The sequence below is a fragment of the Pleurodeles waltl genome, chromosome 3_1 (genome assembly GCF_031143425.1).
Source record: "Pleurodeles waltl isolate 20211129_DDA chromosome 3_1, aPleWal1.hap1.20221129, whole genome shotgun sequence".
Taxonomy (NCBI): Eukaryota; Metazoa; Chordata; class Amphibia; order Caudata; family Salamandridae; genus Pleurodeles; species Pleurodeles waltl.
Genome location: NC_090440.1, coordinates 228,476,629 through 228,496,977, shown reverse-complemented (window position 1 = coordinate 228,496,977; position 20,349 = coordinate 228,476,629). Strand labels below are relative to the sequence as shown.

Below are 20,349 nucleotides of genomic sequence, written 5' to 3'. Positions count from 1 at the left end.
TAGTGTATAGGGGCAGTGTTCCTTATTTAACCACTCGGCTCAATCTCTGTTAATAAAAAAGGAGTATATTAATCACCAATGAAGGGAGAGCTTACAAAAAACACAATAAACACTGACACCGAAGATCAGAGGCCATCAATATGCTGCAGGTGCTGTGTCAGACCTTGCTTTGAGTAAATTCATGTAGCCCTCCCCTGCCCTGGTGGATTAGCAATTCTACTCCTCAGTGTATACCACTCTCCTGCTAAGCCTAAACAATAGCATCCACTGTATGATGTAACAAAACCGAACAAAAACATATGTAACCTGACTAGAAACACTTAAAATCCTAACGCTGCTTCTTGCATCCCACAGTTCATATGCCTCAAAGCTGAGCGGCCAAGTCTAGAACCACTCTTCCATCATCTCACACTCAATTACGTCTACATAGTATGACACCCTAAATTCTCCAGCTGGGTAACACGTTCATTTCCTATTCTCATTGTCTGTTACTATGATGATTCAAGTAAGTTAATTCAGCATAGTTACAAGAATTTAAGCAAAGCAGTAGCACCCCACCAGGAGTGCACTGATACCTGCTAATATCCAATTTTAATTATTCTTTAAACTGACTGGTGGACCTTTCAGTATACATAGATTCTACACACCATGGGCACACTCCACATATTCCAAGGCCGCGTGCTAAACTGGGCTTAACAAATTGGTGTGAATGAAGTTTGGTTTCTTTAATTTACCACTTTGTTCACATGTTGTCTGAATGGTGAGAAATGCTTTGGTCCCCCTTCTCCAAAAATAAAACCCCACTTTTTATTTCACAGAAATCCACGGCACCAAAAAAAGTGTTCAAGTACCCAGCTGTCCCCCCTTCACTCCATCCATGACAAAAGATATTCACCTTCACCACAAAATGTTTTGCAAATTCCTTGCATGGGTCATTTGGATTTCAAGCACTGGAACTTCTAAAAATATAAAGTAAAACAAACTGTACAAGAAATTTAAAAAATCAGACAGAGTTCCGTCAAGTTATTGTAGTTTTTATATGGATAGTCAGAAAAATACTGCTTTCTTTGTACCCATTCCTTCTAAACCAGTGGTGGTCTTGTTTCACTCACCAGAAGGCCACTGTTTGGTGCTGAAAGGCCATTTCATTGGCTGCATCTGATTTTAGCCTCAGCTAGCATGCATTTTAAATGCAACACTTGAGACATCATTGGCAGTGACACTGCTTACGCTTGGCAAACGTTGGGGTTTCATTTAGAGCTTGACAGATGCTAGACATCCACAAAAAGCAGTGGAGTTTCCATCCACCATACTTGCTATCCCCTGCTCTGTTTGGAGTCTTGCGAAACACCATGTCTACTATGGTAGAGCCTCCACTGGCTTCACCGGCAGAAACCCGTGAGCAGTGGACCATCAATCAGTGTATGTCAGTCTGTCTTCCCTAATTTATGGCAGATGTTCTGACAAAGATTTTTCCTGTTCCGGACTTCCAGATAGAGCCCAGCAGCCCTAAACCGAAAACCAAGAAAATAACCACCTCACCGCTACCCCTGCTCTCCCTCAATGCCACACACAATAGATGAACATTCCATTCTTAGTGTCTGGCCCATTTGTTTTTTGTCCTTCAATAACAAACTTTGTTGAAGGCCAACACAGCCTCTTGATGGGGATCTTGAAGTATGGTGGACAAAGGACTTCCCTATGCTTGGTTGGTAGGCTAGCGAGCCACTTGAAAAACTCTAACTAAGCCCCCAAGTTCCATGCCCTGCTATTTTCATGGTAGTACTGAAGGAGTATTTTTCTCAACCATATATATATATTGAATACAGATGATTAGTAGCTGTTGGACAAATGTAAAGAATATGGTGTTCTAACTGAGATGCCATTGTGTATTTGGTGTAAAAGTCGAAAGACCATAATGTATATAATTTGGTTACCTTCAAATGATGTCTTACAGCCAGCAGTTGAAATAAGTTACATCATCAATACTTGTCACTCTGTTAATCACAATGCTACTCTGGCGGTCCACATGCTTTGCTATCTACCCGTACTCTGGAAATGTGTGTACAATATTTTCCCTCTTTTCTTAATGGATGTCTTGATTTTTTTCACTTAATAAATCCATACAATGTATCATTTTATTATGGTTTGAATTTCCCAGAGCCCAGTAGATGAACTGGTACACTAGTAGTTACAGCAGTATATTGGTGAAACATCCAGAAAGGCTAGTGAGTGTTCCTATTTTTTGTGACCTAATTCTAATGACTGGCCCTACATGCGTGTTAAAATAGTTGTAATTTAAACCTGCTACTATCCATTGGGTGCATGTGTGCAAGCAACGGACACCATTCCAAGTGCAAGTGGATTAATATATAAGTAAGGCACTTTAAAAGAAGAGCGTTTGTATCTCTTCAAATGTAATTGTGATAATTCAGTTCACTGCTAAAGTAAAACCAAAGTGTACATGGTCTTCATATTAAAAGTTGTCAATATTAATTTGCAGAGTTCTCCAGGGCTATCACCACTAGTATTACGAGAGTTTGTGGTCTATTATTATATGCAGTTTTTCATTTTTTTTTCTTTTCCCCACCATTTCTTTACTTATTGAAACATAGCTTGTGGTTTTGCTCTCCCTCATGGTTAGGCAGTATTATGTGCCCACTATTGTGGAAGCGCATGGAGTTAGATTTCCCTTCCCTATATCTATGCGTTTAGCTGTGACTGCAGAATAAAGAGAACACAGCCCGGTATTTTACACTCCTGCTCTTGGGATGTACACATTGAATCAAAAGGGTGTTTGGAGAACAGCAGAAATGCCAGAAAATTGTTGAAGGGAATATTAGGGGCTTATCCATTTCACAACCCATTAATCCGTGATAATGGGGGTTTCTTAGACCCAAATGTATTGTGTCCTATGCAGGCTACGATTACAGTGATAATAACATGAGCACTTGCGAAGGCAAATAATGCTAGGGTTAAAGGAATGAACACACCAACCACTACATATCAAATATTAGTGAAAATGATATCCTACTTTGATCTTAGATTTGCAAAGCTAAGTAAAAGAACGCTGCACTCTTATCTTGTGACCCATGAAACTAGCCTTCTAGTTTAACAGTGGTAATGTTCTGGTCCTAACAACTCTCAGTATGTAGTGAGGTCCCCCTTCTCTCTTGCTTACTGAAATGAGGTTGTATAGCTTTTTTTGTCTGGATGTCTCGATTACTTGGTGAGAAATTCTTTGATAGGTGAAGACACTTAGTAACCCACTGCTGGGGTTGTAATTTAGTAGCCTATTTCAAGGCGGGGTGCCATGTGTACCAATGTAGTGGGGGGAGAGTTTGAACAAGAACCCAGCATAGAAGCCATGGACTAGCTGATGTGATGTAGGGAGAACGCAAGGCAAATGTTGTGAACAGTTTTTATAAAACACAACATATTATTTGGCAATGTAATATATATAAAATATATATCATTAGCCTCTAATGGATTACACTACAAGAAGTAGTTAGCACAGGCAATTATTGAAGCATCATATCTTACAATGGGAGTTATTTAGTATAGATATGACATCCCTTGTAGCGTCATAGGTAATGGGGGATAAAATAGGAATAAATCCCTCCTGGAGGGCCAAACCACATTGCACCTTCCAATTGTGCTTAGATGGGTATATCAGATATGCTTAGAAAATGTACGAGGGCATGTATTGGTTATGTAGATTGTATGATATAGATCAGCGTTTTGGCATCATTGTTGTAAGAACAATAATCAAAAGAAAATAGCTGTTGAAATGATGAAAACGGTGTCAAGTCACCAAAGAAGGGTGTAGTGAAAGATCTGGTAATCTCTGACACTCCTCCCCCTTCAAAGAGCCGATTAAGGTTTAAATGTTTTTATTCATGGGAGGCAGTGTAGTCTCTTATGACTTTTTTGGATGTAGTGTTGATTGGATTGAGGAATCCTATTTTGTCCTCCTACAGGCCTAACTGTATTGTGTGGCACCAGGTCGCTGTGTGCCAGTCCAAGAACTCAGGCAGCAACCTTGTGCTGGAAGTCCAGTCCTAATTTGGTGCAGCAGCCGCAACCCCAGTGCCACTAGAATCTGATCTGCTGTTTAGTGGGAGAGTGTTTCCTCCTCAACTCACCTTCACTCCCAAGCGCTCCTCCCTAGGAGCTGCCAAGTTCTTTGTGCTCTGCTATGACCATGATAGTGTCGCTGCATCGGACCCCGACTGGCCACCCTGGCGTCTCACTTCATGGAGGTGAGCAGACACTGGTTTGCCCGCACCAGAACTGCTGGTTGCTCTGTGCTGTCATACTCAAGGTACCGCTAACCTGTAGATCCATATGCACCTGCAGGTTCAACATGTAGTTAACCAGTCTCCTTCCTCACCGACTGTGCCTAACACATCCAAGACTGTTTTCAATACTAATGAAGAGAGGATATGAGTATGAGAGAAGACACACAAGAAACAGTCAGTTTGTAGTCACACAGCTTGTTTTCTCAAATGAAGGATATCTTGAGTGTTTTGCATACTCTGACAAGTGAAGGCTCTTTTCTACTAAATGTAACACAAGACTATGGTTACTCTCTGCTCTTACATCAACGTCAGTTGCATACAGTTCTTTCCTTTTACATGGATTTCACATGAATGATAAACACTGAAAAAAATCCCCACAGATCACTGCAGTATATTAACCACTGAACATATCAATGGCCTAGTAAATATATCTTGCTAGAGCCAATAAATCCATTTGGAAACAGTTGCTGTTCCAATATAATAGACATAGTTCTTAAAGTTCCACAACCTGAGGAACAAAATATACACAAAGGTTTACTCAGGATTTGTAAATAACTCTGTGAATTCCCAGCAAAACGGAGGTGAGCCTGAATTCCATTATCTAGGTACGAAGGGGAGTAGTTTAACCATCCAAACAAACTCTTTAGCCAACCTGGGGTCTCTGAAGACAGAACTGGAAAAGGGTGAAGAGTTCTACAGATGCAAGGAAATTCTTTGAGATGATGCTGCAAACGAAGTTCCAACATGTGCCAAAGGCAGAACATTTCTGAGAGGATGAACTTTGCTTTGATTTGAATATTGTCTCAGCTGGGGAACCATTAACACAGATGAGGAGCTGAGCCCAAGTAAAAGAACACGGAAGAAAAGCAGAACCCAGGGTTAGGCTTCCTCTGATTAACAGTGAGGAAAGCCAAGGTGCTTATAGAGTGCTTGAATCGCGAATCCTGTGGTGGATCCTCAAATCCTGCTGCAGATCCTCGAATCTCGCTGTAGTCTCCCACTCAGGTGGGACATACTGTCATGGCTTTTGGGGTTCCCGTCTGTAATCATGCTCGGGTCTGAGGATCAGGGTGAAATAATTCTGCACAAGTGTGATTTCAAGGCAATGCATGTTCCAGAATGATTCAGCGTCTACTCTGGTCAGACAAAGCAGCCTTTATATTGAAATCTTGGTTGTTTATTTCCGTCATAATTTAGGTGGGCATTTATTGTTAGAAAAAGTTGGGGTACTGTGATAAATACTGTGGTATAGAACAATAGAACTGTTTTTTTTTTAACCTTTTAGTCAAGTATAAAACCTGTGTACTCAGCTCATTTATTACAAATGATTACGTTTGCCATGGTAAAAGTCTGGAGTAGTATTGCATATCATGGAGAGACCTCTTTTTGCTAATCTTTATTTTGACTCCTGTCCATTCAGCACCCGAGCTACCTATTTTGGAAAGAAGAAACTGGCTGATCCACCTGCACTACATACGAAAGGATTATGAAACGTGCAAGGTAAGCATAACCTTTGAAACACAACTGCAAATAACACAGTGAATGAGTTGAGTGTGTTTCTAGCAGGTATGGTAGAGGCAACACTATTAACAGTCAAAAGAAGGTCACTGATCTGTACTAAAATATTTTTTGATAGTGTCCTTTTATTTTCATTTTTGTCACAATGTGTCATTTCAAGGTGGACTTTTTTAGTATATGTATTTTTTCTTTTGCATTTCAAGACATCTTTTTATTTTCGGAGTCCTTTTTTTCCGACATTACCCCTCATTTTACGTCTGGCTTATAGACTTTTTTCCGCTGTTTCACCAACTTCACATAATCAAAAAAGTTAATAAATAACAACATGTATATACCTACATTTTTTGGCATTGGTTCAACCCTTTTTCACCATTGTCCTTTTGAACTATTATTCACGTTTTGCTTCTGCCCGCCACAGCATACAACACATGGCGAGCTTTCAGCCACTTAACACATGAGCTGCCTGGCTCTTTAAGTGACTGCTTTCAGCCTGGTCACGTGCGCATCCACACAAAAATGAAGCCATTTCAGTGGGCCAACACCTTACATTCCCAATGTTATTCCTTTCCATTCTTTATCCTAGATCTTCAGGTTGTAGTAATTTAAAACCAACATTACCTTCGTCCTTGTGCCATTAGAATCCTATTTTCCTGGACATGCATTGAAACTAAAATTAATTTCTATTCTTGTTCTAAGTACATATGCCTGCCAGGAAGCCTTCATATTGTTTTTATTAAAATTATATGAATTGCTTCTTTTTAAAATGTTAACATGTCTATAACAAGCGTATGCGTACGACAGGCAGTGCAGTGTTTTATTTTTGTTGTATAAACGTGCAGTAAAAACACTTAACTATTGTACCAACATGTTATCTTTGCAATGCTTGTCATGAATTGCTTCCACCCCCTTATTTCGGGTGGGTGCGGAATTTCCCATTTCTAAAAGCTCCTGCTGACCGTTGGCAATACTGTACTATTTGCCCTTTTCCATTTACCTGAGTTCTGTATCTTTATCCATCTTTTCCTCCTCTGTGTAACTTCTTATTATGCCATGTGTTTCTGATCTTTCACTTTTACTTGGATCATGTTACATAGTAAATGTCTTTGAATTTAGGCACAGTCGAGATTCATTATACTACGGTTGACTTGTATTTAGGAAAACAGGTAACGTTAAGTTACTATTTACAAAGCTAATTTAACTTCTACCCTCACACTGTGTTAGGGCCTGAATGAAGAAGAATGAATTACTTGCATCATTATACATGGAGTATAAATCTCAGGTTGATTTCGAAAAATGCCTTTAACTTTGTGTCTGTGGGTCCTCTGATGTTGTGTTACTGACCAGTAGTACACTGTCTTATTGTTTCAGGCGGTAATTAAAGAACAACTGCAGGAAACACAGGGGATGTGTGAATATGCTGTGTATGTGCAAGGTAAGATATGGTGCTTCCAAGCAGAGGCAGGAATAGTAGTGTAGCACTATAGATCAGACAGCTGTTGAAAGTATGCTATGGCAGGCCTCAAGTTTTATGCATTAATTGACACTCGGGTCCTGAATACTAGTGTGGCGGTCTGGTCCGACTGCCACATTACAACCCTGATGGTCAGGCCGCCAGGGAACCGCCAGCTCCGCCAGGATCTCAGATCCCAGCGGTCTGGAGGATGGTGGTGGTCCTAATCCGCCAGGGCAGCGCTGCTGGACCCCCTTCTCTGCCAGCAGTTTGATGGCGGTTGCACCACCATGAAAAGGCTGGTGGAGAACAGGTGCATGGGACCCTAGGCATCTTCCCCCCCAGCCCGCACTGTCGCAGTGTTCACTGTCTGCTTTTTAGATTGCAAGGGTGCTGGTGCACCCAGCAGGCGACAGCATTGCCGCCAACTCTATTACGAGCTGGAGATAATGCTGTAGCCTGTTTCCCGCTAGACCAGCAGGCGGAAATTCAGGTTTCTGCCTGCCGACCTAGCAGGAAACTCTTTATAACTCCAGTGGGGAGGTCGCCTCGTAGGTGGCTGCCACCCTGTTGGGAGTTTGGCAGATGTGCTTTCCCATCTGCCAAATTCGAAATAGGGCTCTCAGTCTGGTGAGAGGCTACTATATATTTATTTAATGATGGCCTGCTATGCCATGAACAGACCTAGTAATTCCTTTAAGGTGGTCCAAACAATGCATAGAGGTACAAAAATGGCTAAAACTGAGCATATTTTCTGGACCTTGATATGTATGCAGATGCAGAAGTAATCCTTCACCATAGGTTGAAAGAGATCATAGCCAGGGCTTTGATACATACCCATCCTTACACACTTTTAGTGTTTCTGGTACTTGCTTAACCTTAATAATAGTTAGAAGTCTTATTTAAGAACATGGGCGCGTGAATGCTGTCCTCCTTTGCATTAGATTACATTTTTCTATTTATAGATCTTTATTTGATGGGACATTTGATCAAACATTGCTGTTGATTGTCGTGGGTTCTAGACTATTCTTAAAAATCAATAGTTCTTCCCTCAAACTCAACATGTAAACTTTTTTCCAATCAAAATAAAATTTTATTTTTTAATAACAAAATATTTTATTAATGTCATTAGCCATCGGAGCCCAGCAATGAGGAGACCTTGCACCTTACAAGCTGCTTTTTGCACTGCCACAGCCGTAGCCATACTACACTGTCATATACGCCCTGTTACTTTTTGAGATTTGTTTTGAAATTTTGTATTTTGGAGCCATCCCTTAAATTAAATAGGATTAGAGTAGTAGTGAATGTAGTATCAATTTTCAAAGCACTATAAAGAAAACTAACACAAATTGAAAAGAAACGACTATTGAACAAGAAATAAACAAAGTTGATAGAAACACAAAATGTAAACAAAAAAAAGTACAATTAGCAGTACTTCGAGTAAATGGCAATTTACATTTAGATGGTAGGAGAAAATGGTTTATTACTTAGGGGGGATTGAGGGTCCACCGCAAGTAATAGAAGCATTGTTCTGTTAGGTCCACTGAAAGATTTTAGCAATTCAAAACCAAGCTCAATCCTTTGTAGCTATAGCACAGAGCTGGTAGTCTTAAGTTGAGGAAATGTGTAAAGTGGATGGGATATCCATCACGTTTGTGACAGAGCAACCTGTCCACCAAACTCTATATCAGGCCCTTAGTCTCTTTTTTACCTGAGCTCAGAATCCTCCAGTGGGCAGGGTTGCTGCCTCTTTCAGACAAGAGCTCCACAAGGTCGGATGCCTTCTTGGCGAGGTCCTGATGTATTTGCTGCAGCAGAGAAGCTCTGAGTGGTAGAAGTCTGTTTCTTGAGGCCAGCGCCAAGACACCTTGAGCAGATTGGCTTGGCATATTAGTTCTAGTACCTCCAGAGGTCTTTAAGTCCAAAGTGTTTCTATTTCCCAGGTTTTCAGGGCTGTTAGGAGGAGCACGGTTAGACAAAGCCAAGAGTCCCAGGACCTCAAGAACAGTACTTGGTGGCCAAGACTCACTTCATCAGAGACCGCTAGCATGGCCCATGGCCAGTTAAGTTGCAACTGCTCAGCGGAGATGTTCAGAAAAAGATCTCTTGTAGATAGTCGTGGCCCTGTAGCTTACACAGGAGATTAGTCAACTGACCCTTGTGGGTCCACTTCTTTGTCCTGGGTACAAGTGAAAGCATATCCAGTTCTTTAGATCTCCTTACAGATCTCTTTCAAACAGCATGTGCAGTCCTTGTTCTGTTCTTCCACAGGTCCACTTGTGTTATGCCTGACACTAGCTTGTGGGTGACGCCTGGCCCCTCCCTAAGCGATACAATAAATGTTTTCCAACTGTTTCTGCCTGCTCTGCACAAGAAATCTCACAGTGCAACTCACTAAATTCAGGAAGGAGAATCCTTTTTTTTCCTTGTGTGGATCTTGTGTGCCAAAACAGAGGGTATGGCAGGGTAATGAGCAGTTCCCTCGACCTTGGTCACTCCACACCAGTTCTGGGGCAGCCTCCTAGTCTACTGGGTTTGGTAACTGCCTAACTGGTATTACAAAAAAGTGTCTGTGCAAGTGACATCTGACAAATGTGTGTGACAGAGGAGGTCACTTTGAAGTAAATTAAGTTCCTGGGCACTGCCCAACTGGTCTTCCTGTAAGAGGAACAAAATGAATGCCTCCGCACACCCAGTCCATTGTCTCTGCTCTGGGAGTACAGTTTTCACTCCTCATCAGGACCATTTACCAGCTGGGTGACAGTTGGAAACGAATGCAAGTTAATCTCCAGGAGCTTCAGCCTGGAAAAAGGTAGTTTTTAAAACATGTCTTTTCCTTAGATTTGATTAAAAATCCAACTTCACCATTGAGTTGGGCTTTTAATAAGTATTAAAACCAGACCTTGAATTATCTTTCTATAGGGTGCTCTCACTTGAAGTAACAGAATTAATATTTAATAGTGCTTCCTAGTGGTTCTTTATGGGCCACCAGCCTCCCATCTGTGAAAATAGCTTTAGGGGGCTAGCCACTAGAAGGACATTTACCTTTAACTTTCTACCTGTCCAACCTTTAAATACCATGCACCCTGCCTTTTGGGCTACAAGGCTTACATATGAGTGACTTCTTAATATTTAAAGTGAGGTCTTCTCCTGTCAAAACGGTTTATTTTGACATGCCAGGTTGTAGTTTTAAAACTGCAGTAGTCAAGCTACAGTTGTAGACTTGGAGTTATGTTTCTCCTGTCACCCTAGTGGGTCGTACAGTAGTGCTGTAGTCCATAGGTGACATTGAACTTTTCATGCTATGGAAGTACAAGTGCATTAAAAAATATCTTACTTTCCATCACAGGGAGGAAACCTGTTACTCTCCCACCAAAGTTGCACGTATTCCAAGAAAAAATATAAAAATGAAAGGACATGACAGAAAAGCATAAATGTATTATTCCAGAAAGTGTACAGGAAAAACAAACTCATGGGCCAAATATGAGACTAAAGCCTCCTGATCAAGTAGTCCCCTTAGGACCCAACAGTGTGACTGGAGGCGCAAACAAGATTGCACTTGCCCCCCACTGTAGAAGCCAACTTACAGGAACACACATCCAGATTCGATGCAGGTGTTTTGAGACTTAGAGATGGCCATAGAGTCCATGCTGGATGCCTTGACTCTAGATGTGAGACTACTTTGTGCAGACCACAAGAAACTGAAAGACCGTGTGGACTCCACAAAAATTACCATAGCAGCGCTTTAACCCACAGTAAAAAAACTGAACTGATTAATATATGAGCTAAAAGAGAACGTTTGGTTCCTGCGATTTAAGCAGACGATGCCACAGGATGCTCCTGCCGTAACAATATACAGATAGGGGGCATGGCCAAGATGGAGACCGGAGCAGCCCCATATACATGAGCTCTGTCCCAACACCACAATTATCCTGTGAATCCACCCTATCAGAGGCCCATCCATCCACTGCCGACTCTTGGGGTGCATCCCCAACTCCATACTAACTTATGGAGATCAGCACAACCTGAGTGAGCCCCCTGCTGCAGCAGAGGAGATGGCGCGGAGCGGGCTGCTCCGCCATTTGCGATTAGTGACGGTGTGGCCTTGTTGCCTATGGGCTGCTTGGATGTCTGCTGCCCCAGGTAATCTGGGTCACGTTTGGGGGATCAGGGAGTGGCGATGCCCTGAGGCACTGGGTGGTGCACCATACCTGTTCCTCACTGCGGGGAAGCCTAGTGACAGAACCATGACGCGGCCCCTCCCCCTCCTCTCCTTGACGTTGTTGGTGGCCCAGCAGCGTGAACACTGCGTAATTACAGTCTCCGTTCCTGGACCGGATCAGTGAAGCTCCTATTGTAATGTGCTAGTCAGTCTAGCACACTCTGATAGGGACTGCCCAGTGCACCTATGGCTGCAGTGGAGGACTGCAAAATCATGTGGTGAGTCAGCACCCTCTTCCTCTCCTACTGCTACGATTTAGGACCTGGACACCTGCTATTTATCTGGCCTGTGTCATGAATCCTGGGGTGCAATAGCTGTTCTCGTTCCACCCTGGTCCTGCCACATCCGCCCAACAGACAGGCATTGAGGATCCAGCTGTAGAGCCCCTCGCGCTGCCCCAAAAGGCAGGCTGGAGCCGTGTGTGGGGTTTATTCATGAGACTCCCGTTGTTGAAACAGGGGCCTGTGCCCCTGTGCTACTGGGGACTAAGGGTGAGCTACGATGAGGATCTGAGCTCTCACCTGTCTACACTGTACCCACTGCGTTGTCCCATGCTGTACTGGTCAGCTATGTTTGAGGCTTGTTTCGGGGGGGACACATTTGAGGGTGGCGATCAGGGGGCTCCCCTGCTTTTCAGCCTTCTGTGACGCACAGGTGCACTTGTGGGGACCCCTACACCCTGGAGGACTGACTGGCCAGTTCACAGAATAACTGAAGTTCTCCACCCTTACGTGTGCTTTGCTGCCGACAAGATTGTGGGATACTATTCCTACCACACAGAATACTTGGTTGATGTTAACTGATCTGCTGGGGTCCTAGCTTCTCGTGGGAGATGGCCCCCAATCTCCTTATTGGAGGGGAGTGTGGTTTCTTTTCCTCTCCTTCCTTTCCTCTTTTCTCCCAACTCATGGCTGCCCTGACAAAAGAGACGTCACAAAGACTGATGCGCTGGTCCCTCCACTGGTGTGTGGTGCGGAAGACACAGTGGGCTACCACTCACAAGCTTATACTTCTCTCTCTGCCTTGGGATCATAGAGCCCAACTGTGTTGTAATGGTTCACCTTAAATGCCCCAAACTGGACGACAAACCCCACAGTCCCTCTCACCTGATATGGACATAGCGCTGGTGGGGGCACCCATCAGCACTAACCTGGTGCTCCAAGACACAAACGCTAAATTTACTGAGCTCCTGGTGGCTGTGCACGGCCTGAAGACGACCTTGGAGCATAAACTGGACACTTTGATCTTTGACATGGGCCATATTCAAGAGGAACATAATAAATTGAAAGCAAAAGTAACAATCCATCAGTTTATCCTGGAGGAGGTACGGCCCACTTTGTCTGATGCAGTAGATCTGTTGAAGCGCAGAGTTGATGATGCTGAAGGGCGATCATGCCGCACTGCCATCAGAGTTGTTGGACTGCCCGAGAGGGTTGAAGGACCAAGTATGGACCTCTGCTTGGAGCAGTGGCTGGCACAGACGGTCCTTGGGGGCAACACCTCCACATTCATCTCAGTGGAACATGCGCATTGAGTGCTGGCCCACCCACCCCTGCCCCGTATCCCGCTGCACTTCGTGGTGGCGCGCCAGTTCAATTATCGGGACAGAGATAATATTTTATAGATTGCCCGCTCTAAAGGCCCTTGGTAGGTGGAGAGCCAGGTTGTCATGATCTTCCCAGACTATACGGTGAAGATACAGAAACGCAGGGCATCGTACTACACGGTGAAGCAGTGGCTCCGGCAGATGGGGCTCAAGTACACATTGATTTTCCCATCCAAACTCAAGTTATGGAAGGAGGAAAGGAATTGATCGTTCAGATAACCCAAGAGGCATGGGACTGGCTGGAATCCGTCGTTGTTGTCAGGCACGCGACCTCGGGTAGGTGCATGGCGGACTACCGGGAGATTAGAATGAACTCTCCTTTGGTATGAGGTTTACGCGTCCCTATGATGCCCTGTCTCCACATGGGATGGGCGACCTACAACTTTACTGACTGTGACGACTGGTCCACGGACTGTAAGTGACCTTCCAGCATTTACCGTTTTTGTTGTTTGTTTTTTAAGGAGAAGTTACAATTTACGGTCCTGATGAAGCGCCATTGGATCATTTTTTGACCATAGAGGCGCGAAACATGTCGACCCTCCAGTGTTAGGAGTGAATACTTTTCCTCCTTTCCGTTTTTTAGGAGTACAGGGGACATCACTTCCCCCAAGTACTCCTGCATTCATTTTTAATCTTGGCCTGACCCTTACTTTGAGCATTAAATTGAGGCATTCGGTGCTCAGAGCCAATTTTAACATACCCTTCACTTTCCTTTCCTCTCTTGTCAGCACGTACTGCAGACTCGATTGGATCTGCGATACAACTTTCGGTTTAGTGCCACCACCACTTGTGTGGTGGCCCGTCAGATGTTGCAGTGCCGGTCTGACGAGGAGTCAGCCCGATGATGATGCTCAGCATCCTATTGTGATGCTTGAGGGCACTCCTACAATATCACTTTCAATCTCTCTTTGGTCCTCATTGACAGTTTTTTCTGGAACAGTGTACTCATTTCTATTATAGGTTCATGCTCAGGGAGAACGTACACTGGACCATTAACCTCCCAGTCCCTCTCTTTTTGGTAGAGCATTCCGCCTCCCCTGGTCGACAGTATGTAATAGACACGGGGCAAATGCAAAATCCGCTCTTCACCATTGCAAGAACCGAGGCAGTTGAGGCAGTGGCAACACTGGTGTTAGTGGGATCCCCTGTTTCTTAAGCGAAGGCTGGAACCATAGAGATTTCTGAGACACTTTATTTGACTGGCTTCATACCAGAAGAAATCCCAGAGACAGTGCAGGGGTCCCCAAGGTCACACTGATGATGTCTGAGCCCGACATTATGGTTTTGGTATCCTTTTTCCTTGATTCTGGGGGGGGAGGGGTGCGTGATGTCAATCTTGCAGTTGGTGTTGTGTCAGCTTAAAGGGACACTTAAGTAGTGACTTTACTGTGTATTGGCAGTGGAGAGAAATGGGTTATACTCTGAGCAGGGATTCAGGGGACATGCAGGGTTCTTTTGATAGACACAGTGGCTGCCATGTATCACCCCACACCCCCTGCAGGACTTTTTTCTATATGTATTATACACTTTGTATGGGTTGTGGCAGGGCCTTGCGCTGTTGCATAACTCCAGGATTACCGTTGATGGTGACTTACATACTGACAGATCCTGGGAGCTACTTCTTATTGGTGGCAGGAATGTTAGATGGGCGGCTGTTGACAGTAGTGGCAGTGTACACACCGACCACGGGGTAGGTGACATACTTCACAACTGACGCCTGCCCTGCTAGCAGACTCTACACTATGGTCTGGGATGACAGTGGACAGATCCACACCTCGCCTACCATAGCATTTAAACACCTGGGCCTGTGACATGAAGGTGGGGGAGCTTTGGTGACTTTTACACCTTGTTGACAGAGAGTACTCCCACTACTCCGTAGTGCATGCACTGCACTAATGGCTGGACCTGGTGTTTGGCCCCCTGATGTTGGCCACACAGTGCTTGCGTGCTGAGTATCTGGGACACACCATATGGGACCACAATTCTTTACTGATCACACCAGGTTGGAGCATGTCTACACACAAGATTCCTACCTGGCACCTGCCCACTGCTGATCTTGACGATGCAGGTTTCAGTGCCCAGATTGGTGCAGACATAGACCACTGTTTCCCAGATAATAAGGGGACGGCCTCAGACTCGTGGTTGAATGGGTCATTTTCAAAGTGGTCTGGGTGAGGGAGTGGGGGTGCCAAAGCCAGTTTATGGACTACGCAAAGGCCTGAATGAGGGAGTGCTTGCGGCAATATCAGTTTGTTCCAGGGGACTGTGTGACTGATCAGTCAGCATGTGCTCTTGCTTGCCATGCAGAAAGACTACAGAGCATTAGTGGACAGATTGCCTAATTTTAATTATAAGGTCAATTTGCAGCAACAACATGAACATCATGATAAGGCGGACCACTTACTGGCATGGTTGCTGTGCTTAGAGAACACCCACCCCGACCCCTACCTGATTGCGTCGCTCCACCTATAGACACCTATAGACATGCCAGGTGATCAACACCAAGGCAGAGATCAGTGACACATTTGGGGAGTACTACAAGGGCCAGTATGAGGAATCAATAGCGGTGGAGCCTGAGATGATTTCCACTTACTTATTTATAACTTATCTGCACCCCTACAGTTAGCCCTCTACAGTGCCAGGAGTTGGCTAGTCCGATTACCCTGGAGGAAGTTAAAGAAGCAATAAAGCAGATAGCCAGTGAGAAAGTGCATGGTACTGAATTTAATTCTATGTTCACTATCACACCCAGTTGGCCATTCGATTGCTGAGTGTGTACAAGACGGTGTCAGTGTGTCTTTAACGCCCTCCATGAGGGAAGCTGTAATTGTTGTCCTCCCTAAACTGGAACATGATCATCTAAATGTGAAGTCCTATTGCCCTTTGTGTGTATTAAATCTCACCTACAAGATCCTCAGAAAAGTTCTAGCCAATAGCCTGACAGCGATGGTTTCCTCCTTAGAACATTCAGGCTAAAATGGTTTTATACCTGGACGCAACACGTTCGTTAATTTGCAACGGTTGTTCCACACTATGGACTGGGTGAGGCACATGGGGATGACGGATTGGGATGCATCACTTGATATAGGAAAGGCATTTGACACCTTCAGGTGGCCGTACTTCATGGCAGTCCTGACGCAAATGGGGTTCGGACAGCCATTCCTAAGTTGGGTGGCACTGCTGTATTCGGAACCGGTTGCCTAAGTGCGCACTGTGGAAGTCAATCAATCAATAATTTGTTAAGCGCGCTACTCACCCGGTAGAGTCTCGCTGGATGAGGGGGTTGGGGGGGGTGTCTGCTACTGCTCGAAGAGCCATGTTTTGAGGCGTTTTTACGAAGGCTAGGAGGTCCTGGGTCTTGCGTAGGTTGGTGGGGAGGGAGTTCCAGGTTTTGGCGGCGAGGTGGGAGAAGGATCTGCCGCCGGAGGTGGTGCGTTGGATGCACGGGACTGTTGTGAGGTCAGCGGAACAGAGCTGGCGGGTTGGGATGTGGAAGTTAAGTCGTTCGTTGAGGTAGGCCGGTCCAGTGTCATGGAGGGGTTTGTAAGCGTGGATTAGGATTTTGAAGATGATCCTTTTGTTGATGGGCAGCCCGTGTAGAGATCTGAGGTGGGTGGAGGTGTGCTTGTGGCGGGGGAGGTTGAGGATGAAACGTGCGGCAGCGTTCTGGATTCACTGGTGTTTTCTCTGAAGCTTGGCTGTTGTCCCCGCGTAGAGGGCGTTGCCGTAGTCCAGTCTGCTGCTGATGAGGGCTGGGTGACCGTTCTTCTGGTTTCTATTGGAATCCGCTTGAAGGTCTTGCGTAGCATACAGAGGGTGTTGAAGAAAGGAGATGATATGGCGTTGACTTGCTGAGTCATGGAAAGAGACGAGTCTAGTATGAAGCTGAGATTGCGTGCATGGGTGGTGGGTGTCGGGGGTGGATCCTTAGGATGGCAGGCCACCATGAGTCATTCCATGCTGTCTTGTTGGGTCCGAAGATGATGATCTCGGTTTTTCCTGAGTTCAGCTTGAGGTGGCTTGCTGTCATCCAATTAGTGACGGCGAGGAGTCTGGCGTGGAGGTTGTTCTTGGCGGTAGATGGGTTCCTCGTGAGGGAGAGGATGAGCTGGGTGTCGTCGGAGTAGGAAATTATGTTGAGCCATGTAGATATTGAAGAGGGTGGGGCTGAGTGAGGATCCTTGGGGGACTCCACATATGGTCTTGGTGGCTTTAGACCGGAATGGAGGGAAGCAAACTCTTTGGGTTCTTTCAGAGATGAAGGAGGTGAGCCAGTCCAGGGCTTCGTGGCGAATTCCAGCGTCGAAGAGGCACGTGCGAAGGGTTTCGTGGCATACGGTGTCGAAGGCGGACAGGTCGAGAAGGATGAGGGCAACGGTTTCACCCTTATCAAGTTTGGTCCTGATGTTGTCAGTGCAGGCGATGAGGGCGGTCTTGGTGCTATGGTTTTTGCGGAATCCAGACTGGGAGATGTCGAGTATGTTGTTGTCCTCCAGAAAGCGGGACAGTTGTTTGTTGACTATCTTCTCTATGACCTTTTCAGGGAAGGGGAGTAGGAATAGGTCGGTAGTTTGTGAGGGCTTCGGGGTCTGCTTTGCGTTTTTTGAGTAAGGCGTTGACTTCAGTGTGTTTCCAAATATCTGGGAAGGTGGCGGTCTCGAAGGAGCTGTTGGTGACGGACTGGAGCATGGTGAGCAATGATTTGGCTGGCTTTGTTGGAGACGTGGTGGGGGCAGGGGTCTGTTGGAGAGCCTGAGTAGATGGTGCTCATGGTTTTGCTGGTTTCTTTATCGTTGGCGGGGGTCCAGGTGCTCAGTACGTTTGTGCGGCAGGGTGCTGTGGGGTTGGCTGTGTTGGTGGTGGTGATGGTGGGTGACGGCGTTATGAAGCTTTCGTGTATGTTTGCGATTTTGCAATGAAAGTAGCTGGAGAGGGAGTTGGAGAGGTCTTGTGAGTGCGGAGGGTCGATGGCGCAGGATTTGGGTTTGGTGAGTTCTTTGATGATGGTGAAAAGTTCCTTGCTGTTGTGTGAGTTGTTGTCTATGCGCTCTTTGTAGAAGGATCTTTTGGTGGTCTGGATGAGCTGTTGATGTTTGCGCATGGCTGATTTGTGGGCGGAGAAGTTGCTCACTGATGGTTCTTGGCGCCAGGCTTTCTCAATTTTCTGGCATTCTTGTTTGGAGGTCTGAAGTTCTGTGGTGAACCAGGGGGCTGTCTTGTTGATGCGGGTGTTGTTGGTTTTTTTGAGTGGAGCGAGGGAGTTTGCGCACTCGTCGAGCCATCATTTGAGGTTGAGGGCTGCGGCCTTGGGGTCGTTGGTAATGGGTGGTGTAGACTGGGTGAGATTGGAGATCAGTTGTTCCTTGGAGATCTTTTTCCACTTGCGGTGAGGGATAGGATGTTGGTGGTGGGCTTCAGGAAGGGGAAGTGGACGCAGTGGTGGTCAGTCCAATGGAGTTCAGTGGTGTGAGTGGAGGTGATGTGGCTGCTGGAGGAGAATATGGCATCAAGCGTGTTTCCGGCTGAGTGGGTGGGCGAGGTGACCAGTTGCATGAGGCCGAGGTTTGCGAGGTTGTCCAGCAGGGCAAGGAGTTGCAGTCGCTGGCGCTCTCCAGGTGGAAATTTAGGTCGCCGAGCAGCAGATAGTCCGTGGAGGCGAGGGCGTGGGAGGTGATAGCGTCAGCGATGGCGTCACAGAATAGGGGACAGGGGCCTGGCGGTCTGTAGATGAGGGTTCCGCTCAAGGTTGTGTTAGCGTTGATATGTCTCTGAAAGTGTAGGTGCTCTGGGGCGTCCAGGGTGTCGTTCGTGTTGGTAGAAATCCTGATGGAACTTCTGTGTATACTGGCGATTCCCCCTCCTGGTTTGTTGATATGGTCTCTTCGGGTGATTTTGTATCCCTCCGGGATGGCTATGGCGATGTCGGGTTCCAATGAGTGGCTCATCCATGTTTCTGTGAGGAAGGCGATGTCGGGAGAGGATGTCATGAGTAGGTCCCAAAGCTCGATCGCATGCTTGTGGACGGAGCGGGTGTTGAGAAGGATGCAGCTGAGGTGGTTGGGGTGTTAGGTGTTGTTGTGGTGTTTGTTGGCGTGATTGCAAGAGAAGTGGCATGAGTGACATGCAAAAGGTCTGTGGGTGTGTCTGGGGTCAGCTTGGGCGCAGGCGGTGTGCCGGCCGGGATTGAGAGCGTGGAGCTCTGCGGTGGAGTAGAGGCATATGGGGACGTGGGAGGTGCGTGGACCAGGGGGACGGGCGCTGGGCGCGGTCCAGGCGTGGATGGGCGCAGAAGGGCTTGCCTCTGGTGCACCTCCGGCGCGGCAGTGGTGCTGCCGCACAGCGGCTAGCATTAAGAAGGAGAGGTGGGAGGGAGGAACAGCTGGGAGGCGGGAGGGTGTGGCGAATGGGGGCGGGCTGCAGGGGACGCAGCGGCAGGGATGGGGAAACCGGCGAGAGCCAAAAAACAGGTCACAAAGCGAAAAAGGCAAAAACAAAGCGGAGCACACACAGCAAATGGGCACAAAAATGAACGCAAGAGTACAGGGAAAACAGAATACAATATACAGAAGCTATGCCTACCACTAGACAGCAGGGATGAGGCGCAGGCGGGTGCCTGCGGGTGGTGGAGGGCTTCAAACTCTCTTCAGACGCAAGGGCGGGGTCCTGGGCACAGAGGCAGGCTGGTGGAGCTGCTCGCCGTGTTGAGTGACTCCTGGCCTTAAGGATGGATCACCCCAAACCCCATAACATATTTCAGCTATTTCTCTTCACTGGTACTAGGAGACGGGGTTGCAAACTTAGATCTGACCTGCGTGATGTCACAGCTGGACTTGAAGAAAGTCCAAGTTGCCAAACTGCATCAGTGGCGTTAGTTCACCCCAATTTTCTGTTTCCTGGCCAAAGTTGTTAAATAGTCAGTGTAACTGATGTGCTTTCTTCTTACTCTGCATTATGCTTGTGTGCCAATCTCCAGAACACAACCGTTCCCTTAATTGGTATCCTTTTGAATACAAATTTCCAGAAGTGATGTCCAATCTGTTCCTGGTGCTCGGGGCACTAGGGCAGATTATATCTCTATACAGACGATGCACTGATTTATCTCAAGGCAGACCCTACTATGTTACCAGGAGTAATGGCAGTGTTGGACGTCTTTGGGAGGATGTTGGGACTCTATATTCATTGGGATACGCCCTACCTGTTCCCTTTGACTCCGATACCTGAGGACTGGAGAGAGGAGTTGCCATGCATGGGG

General features: G+C 46.1%; 1 protein-coding gene across 2 annotated transcripts in view; it reads left to right on the top strand.

Moving 5' to 3' along the window:
* The window catches only part of BBS4 (Bardet-Biedl syndrome 4), a 317,463-nt gene that overhangs the window by 50,538 nt on the left and 246,576 nt on the right, over window positions 1-20,349 (top strand). For both annotated transcript variants that reach the window (XM_069222250.1, XM_069222249.1), the window contains exons 3-4: window positions 5,722-5,801; window positions 7,188-7,251. In XM_069222250.1, coding sequence (XP_069078351.1) covers window positions 5,722-5,801; window positions 7,188-7,251 — 144 coding nt within the window. The remainder of the gene's footprint in view (window positions 1-5,721; window positions 5,802-7,187; window positions 7,252-20,349) is intronic.